At 40.9% G+C, this 7311-nt stretch overlaps 1 protein-coding gene across 1 annotated transcript; it reads right to left on the bottom strand.

Moving 5' to 3' along the window:
- Positions 1 to 255: 255 nt before the first annotated feature.
- On the bottom strand, positions 256 to 5903 carry LOC309701271 (zinc finger MYM-type protein 1-like; the record flags this gene model as incomplete). The annotated part of the gene is made up of 3 exons (XM_082525363.1): positions 5305 to 5903; positions 2955 to 3075; positions 256 to 2683 (listed from the first exon to the last, which is right to left on the bottom strand). Exons 2-3 carry the CDS (start codon positions 3065 to 3067, stop codon positions 256 to 258), a joined length of 2541 nt encoding a protein of 846 aa, XP_082381489.1. The 5' UTR covers positions 3068 to 3075; positions 5305 to 5903.
- Between the last annotated feature and the right edge of the window lie 1408 nt (positions 5904 to 7311).

Here is a 7311-nt window from a genome sequence, read left to right as displayed (position 1 = left end):
AATATTATTATCAGTGGCGTGCACAGACATTTTGGGGGGCAAGTGCTCCAGGGGGAAAAAAGGGCACTTTTTGCATATGTGGAAAACCTTTTCTTTTTATAATAAAAAAATCGCACAGGTTAAATGCAATTTGACTTTTATTTCCAAACATTCTCTAAAAATCAAAAATCACACCACAAAAAGATAAAATCTGTATCCAACTCTAAACTATATACATACATATTCTCAAGTGTCCATTAAATGGAGTGTACTGCTCTAAAGAAGCATCCTTCTTGGTGCCATGTCTTTGTAGATGTTGATGACCTCGTTGTAATTGATCTCCACATCTTTCTCAATGGCCAACAAGAGGAGATCAGACAACCTTTCTTCTCCACACAAACTTCTTAGTTTATTTTTGATTATTTTTAGCTTTGAAAAAGATCTTTCAACTGTCGCAGTTGTCACTGGTAGTGTTGCGTAGATCTGAATCATTTTGACAAAGGCAGGAAAGATCAGCTGGCCATTGTTTTCCCTCAATATCAGAAATATTTCTCTGAGGTCTTTTGAACTAAAGCTGGAGTGGAAGACCTTTAATTCTGTTTTGAGCTGGTCCTCATCTTCTCCATAGAATTCACAGAGGATGTGGACAGCTTCAATGGCTTCTGGGTTTGGTGGGCCTACCCAGTTAGCATGCACAGTTAAGGGCTGGAAGGACTGAATGATTCTGGCCGTTGGGCTTCCAGTATTGTCCCCTTTGAACCTCCTGTTCAGTTCCCCAGTCATGATGTCCAGAAAGGTGAAATATACACCACTCCTGAAATATGCCTCCACTGACTCAAACTGAGCACCTACTTGAGACACTGTGGTGCTGTGTTGGAAACGCACTGGAACTTTCCGCTTTCTCTCCTGACCAGGCACCACGGTAGGTACTGGAATGTTGAAACTCTCTGCCTTCTCTGATGCACATCTAAATATCTCTCCAAATTTCTCCTCAGACCTCATGGTTTGCAATGTGTGAAGCACACCATCAATTACCTTGTAGGCAGTGGAATGGTCCAACCCTTCTTCCTGCAGAGAATCTGATGCCAAAGCAGTGACTTCGAATACTGGTGTGGTGATTTCCATGCAGAGAATGAACATAAAATTAATGGCATTTCTGTACATCTGAGCATCACCTTGGGCCAGGTTAGGTGGGTCACTGTCACTGATGTCATCAAGGAGCATCAAAATGGCTTTCAAATTTCTCTGAAGTGCCTTCAGTGCTTTTTCCCTGCAAGCCCATCGAGTATCTGACAGCTGCTGGAGCTCCATAACACGTTGTCCAGGAAAGAGAGACTCCTGAAATTTGACCAAGGCAGCATGACGCTTTGGGGAGCCTGAGCAAAAGGCATACAATTTCTCCACCAAGTTGAAAAATGTCACAAAATGCTTGCTGGACTTTGATGCCTCCACTAGTACCAAATTGAGGCAATGGGCTTTGCAGTGCACATAGAGGGCCTTCTCATTGTGTGCACGGATTCTAGCTTGGAGACCTTTATACATGCCACTCATGTTGGCTGCTCCATCATAGCCTTGACCATACATGTTCTTCATCTCTAGGCCATTCTTTTGCAGAAGCAAGAACACTGTATTCTCCAGCTCCTGGCCTGTAGTTGTATCAACATTGCACACTTCGATGAATCTCTCCTTTATTTGCATATGATGAAAATATCGCACAACAAATGACACTTGCTCTTTGTGTGAAACATCACAGGTTTCATCAAGTAGAATGGAATACATTTCAGCCTCTTTTATTTCACGTTGTATCTCCTTCCTGATGTAAGTTCCTAGTGCTGCAATGATGTCATTTTGACTTCTGTTGGAAAGCAGTGACACCTGGGGCCTTGTCTTGGTGGCTTTAACTGTGGCAATTTTTTCCAAATGCATTTTCAGCACACTATCGTAGCGGGAAAATACATTGACTAATTCATGAAAATTGCCACGGTTATCACTGGACTCACTCTCATCATGACCTCGGAATGCTTGTCCCTGACGTGCAAGATACACTGTTAGGTCAATTAATCTTGTCAGGATTTCTTTGTTTGTCTGCCTCTCTCGCTCTCTAACTTCCACCCCTTTTACGTCTGAAACATCAAATGCAGACTGAAGGGCCTTTTTCTGGAAATTGATCCATCTAACCATGCTTGTCATGTGCATCTCTGCGCTGGAGTGTTGTTTGATTTTTTCAAGAGCAGTACTCCACTTTCTGATGCCATCAGTTGTCCAGGCTGTTCTGCTTTTATATTTTTCATCCGAGAGGAAAAGCCGACAACTAAAACAATGCATTGAATTAGCAGTGGGTGAGTATTCCAGCCACACATTAGCAGAAAACCACTGTTTCTGGAATGATCTCCCCTCAGTTTTTGGGTAAGGTATATCAGGCTGACATGGGCCCACATTGCAGCACATTGAAACGTATCTGTCATTGCGCTTTATTTTAAATGTATGGATGTGTGTTGGATCTGTTGGGTATTGTAAAGCTGCTAACTTTGACATTATGTGATCGATCTGTTCTTCCTCATTGTGGTCTTCAGAGAGCACTACATCAGTGTCTGTAGGCCTAACTGAACCTGTTGCTGCATTGGTCGCGGCTTCATCTGTTTCTATATCTCCCTCTTCTGCTATGCTGGTAGATGGCATAGAGCTGCTTCCCTGCTGTGACTGACTGCAATGGAACAATAATAATAATAATAGTATTATTATTTATCATAATAATAAGCTTAAACAGATAGTTTTAATAATAACCCATACTGCAAGTCTTGTAACATAGAAATAACTTTCGTAGGTACAAAATAATAGTTAGCTCAATGCCTGCTGATTAAGTTCATTAAAAACTAAGTGTGAACAGCTTTTAAGATTTTTCAATAGAATTAACTGCAAGGAGCAGGTTACATTAAAACATTAAAATAGAACCTGACTCTGCCCTTGACTCTGACCTTTCATCTTCATTTTCCTTTGCTTTCATCCAGGAGAGCAGAGAACTGCTTCCCTGGGCTGCCTGTTGTAGATCCCTTTCTTTCTCCTTTCTCAGCCTCTCTTTCCTAGGCATTATGCTTGCTGAAATTAGTAAATAAATAGACCAAAATGTATGAGAACGAATAAGACTGACTGTGGTCATTTCAAGAACAGGGCAGAATGGTCGTTTTCACAGGCAATTGGGAACTGCCTATTTTTCCTTTAGCAAATTAATGTGTTAATGTTGCCAATATGTTACACCAAAAAAAATTAACATGTCTAACCAGTGCTTCTCAAAACTTTTAACATGCACCACCCCCAACACCGTACCCTTCAAACTACCAATAACAACGTCACTGTTCTGTCACAATCAGGTCACAACACAGTGCGTAAATGTCTGCGAGCATCGCTGAGTCAGTAACAACCAGTTAGGCTAAAGACTGCATCTTTAGACAGTTGGACGGTGTTCTAACTTTCTCACAGGAGACACCTACTAAAGACAGTCAAAGACATTAATTTCAATCTTACCAAAGTAGGACAGTAGTTGACGTTAGTTATGGAAAGGCTAATCCACAAAAACGGAGAAACGTCCATAATTCTATTATTCATAATCATGTCAAGGTTTTAGGTTTTTCTGCAGTTCCATCTCTAAAAAGTGTGATGTCTTCCCGTCACTGACTTCAGTTTGAAAACTTTGTATTTATTCACAGATTTCCGTGAGATCATCCTAAAATTTGTAACGAAAAATGGGCTCAAAAGAGCCCTCTGCCTAACGGCATGTAGCCTATAGCATAACGTGATATTTTCAATAGTGTATGCAAAAAGGTCGGAATTGATGGAGAGTGGGGTTGCCTAAATGGTTTAGGTTACATTTTAAATGTGTCGTTTTTTTGTTTATCCATATGGATGGATGGAGGGGGCAAGCTGGCAAAGTTTGTCATGTGCAGTTTCTGACAGGCTACTTCACAACAAAACAATTGCAGGTTGGTCTTAGAGGGCAAACAGAATAATTTCACTCGATTCATGGGTTACCTGACTGGTTGGGAAGGGAAAGAGCTGCCGTGTTGTCCGCCGTGGCTCCCAGTCGCTATAGTTAGCCTACTATGCCTACTCCAAGTACTCCTATGTCATGCCGCTGCTACACGCCTCACAACAAATGAACTGCAAGCGTGTTCACGTGACACGGTGACAGTGAAAAAGCGACAGGGTTCGGGTGTCTTTGAAGAAGGGGCACAAATCAAGCCATTATTTTCACACCTTTTTAAATCGCGCAGCTTTAAAAAAAAAAAAAAAATCACATCTTTCAAAAGGGCACTTTTTTGGACTGAGGGCAAAAGGGCAAGTGCTTCAGCACCACCTCATCTCTATCTGTGCACGCCAGTGTGTCAGTCCAGAAGGAGTGCACTGATTCACAGTTGAAAAACAAGTGATCCAGACTTTCAATATCATTTTCACAAAATGTGCAGGCGTTCACATCTAAGTTAAATTTCCGTCTTAAGAATTCATTGGTTGGATAAACCTCATTAATGATTTTAAAGTGAACCTCTTTTACTTTAGGGGAAAGAGGAAGTGAGATATACTTTTTTCTTATCGCCTTAACCTCCATGGTCTCAAATTCTTTAAGGATATAATTTCTTTTAACCGGATTAGGGCAAATGTCGTTGATCAAAATATTTCTGATCACTTTGTTTGTAAACCTGCTGTCACCAAATTCAGCTCCAGCTATGCAGAGCTGCCTCAGTCCGGGAGAAATTTTAGAGTGCACAATATCTTCTTTTATCATTGATCTCAAAGGGACTGGGATGGCTTTCACTAGGGATTTATATCTCTTAACAGTACATCTTACATCAAATTTCTCACAAAACGTCTCATGTTTTAATAAGACCCCATTATCATCCATAAAATGAGCTACAGCCCAAATCCCTTTAGATCTCCATTCATCCACGTACACAGATTTCCTACACAAACGGATATACCTGTTGTTCCATATAGGGGTATTGTGAGGAGTAAAGTTATGTTTATAGATTAATTTCCAGTAGAGAAGGACCTGCTGATGGAAAGCTGAGAGTTTAACAGGTAACGAACTGCAATCAAAGTCACAACGTAACAAAAGGTCTATTCCACGTTTTGGTCGAAAGCGTTGCAGCAGCTGCAAACAACATCATCAGCCACTTATGCCGGGCGACAGTAATAGCAAAGAGACAAGCACTTTTGGAATATGGGGAAAGCCAAAAAATGCGCTTCCTCCACTTCCCTACCATTGATTCATTAGTGCTGAATTCTCTCGCAGCTGCTCTATTCTCATGTTGTTGCAGTATATTAATCACTAACCTCATATTGTGGATGGATCATCTCAGTTGTTCTCCTGACTGAAGTTTGGTCTGTTTATAGCATTCTGCCATGGAACTGCATTTGTCCCTAACCACCAGAACTCCTCACGTTAACTTTTATCGAGTGGTAAGAAGTTAGTGTTCATCCTTCAGCTTCAATGTGCTAATGTTATGCTAACGTAGCTGTTTTGCTAGTGGTTACGTAGCACATCATTAGCAGAGCTGTACGTTTTCAATTTTTCAAAAATGGTAAATGGCCTGTATTTGTATAGCGCTTTACTAGTCCCTAAGGACCCCAAAGCGCTTTACACATCCAGTCATCCACCCATTTACGCACACATTCACACAGAAATCTGTCAGAACATGGTATATCTGTTTAGGTGGAAACTAGCGAGCTAACTTCCTGCTAACTTCTAACTCCGTTGAATTTAATAAGTTCTGATTTCATGGATGTCTGGATGTTACGTTTAATTGTTACACCTGGTAAAGCAGCAACGCCGATCATTTTTATTAAAGATGAAAGAATTTAGACAGTTTTAACTCTCAGTGATGCTGCAGTTTTCGTTTGACTTTGGGACCTGCTGGAGTTTAGGACCCAGATTACTCCGCGAGGCTCCTGACTACGGCAGCCGTAATGCTCCAATAATCCATCAAGTGGTGTGCCTTCATAGTTTACCAAAGTCGTACTAAAACATTTTTGACAGATTTCTGCGCGCCGTGTACCACATAAAATCGGTTCGACGTCAGTAAGCACACCCAGAATTCATACATAAAGCACACTGTCGATGTTTGAGAAAATTAAGGGATTGTAAGTGTGCCTTAAAGTGTGCAAAATACATTATACAGTAAAAAGAATATATTGCGATATATATCGTTACCGCACATGCTTCAAATTATACCGTGATATGGATTTTAGGCCATATCGCCCAGCCTTAACTCAAAGGTCTATCTTATAAAGTCCTTTTTTTTTGTTTTATTTAGACCTGGTTTAATTCTGGCCGTTGCAAGGCCTGGGTCGTGTAGCAGCCAACATTTTCTCCAGAGAGGTTGTCCCGGTGAGGGAGAAGTTCATGGCCCACTTCTTGGCGGAGGGAGCAGTGTCTTGGCAGCCAAAAGAATAGCCTATTTGAAGTCCCAGTGACTTCCCCACAACGGCTCTTTTAAGAGCCACCCACAAACCTCTAAAGAGCGTTCCTGCCTTTTTAAAAGTTTCTTAATAAGTGGAGCTTGTCTCCAAAATAAACTAACCTCTCTTTATTCTCTTAAATAATTGGTCTTCACTATGTTCCAATATAGTAGTATATTTTTTATTGGCCAATATTAAAGTTATTATTATATTTAATCAATTATATCATTATTAGTTATTACTAGGGGTGGGTTTTTATAATCGATTCATCGATTAAAATCGATTCTGGCTTGGATAACGTAAAATCGATTCATTAAAATCCTGAATCGATTTTTTAATATAAATTTATTTTGCCCGAAATGCCAGAATCTCTGGTGAAAGATCACAAAATTTCAAGAACCACCAAACAGTTAAGACAGTAAATGAGAGCAGGTACACGGATTCTGCACATAGACTTAAACAGACAGCGCGACTCGCGGATCAGAATCAGTTAGATGTCGCCTTTCTCACGGTCCGGGCTGAAAGCCGACAGCTCGCTGATTCTGATCTGTCGGCGGGTCCGCGCTTTGTGTTCACGCCCTTTATGCGCTGATTCTAAAGCTGTTGGTTTGATGTCTCTCCAAACAATATTGACCGAACCAGCAGCAAAAGAAGCTTCACATAAACATTGTCATGAATTCACTCTGACTTTTACTGTTTTGCTTCCAACACGATGCACAGCTCTCTCTCGCTCTCTCTCTCTCTCTCTCTCTCTCGAACAGTTTCCCTTTCTTCATTATTCGCTTGCTTGTTACGCACAAGTCTACTGTTGCTTACAGCGCTGTCGGCCGCTGTTTTTTTCCCTTTTACATTCTTCCGAAAAGAAAACCTCATTTCTGCTGT

The sequence above is a fragment of the Aulonocara stuartgranti genome (assembly GCF_965226115.1).
Source record: "Aulonocara stuartgranti genome assembly, chromosome: 23".
Classification (NCBI taxonomy): Eukaryota; Metazoa; Chordata; class Actinopteri; order Cichliformes; family Cichlidae; genus Aulonocara; species Aulonocara stuartgranti.
This window is presented reverse-complemented; position numbering and strand designations above follow the sequence as displayed.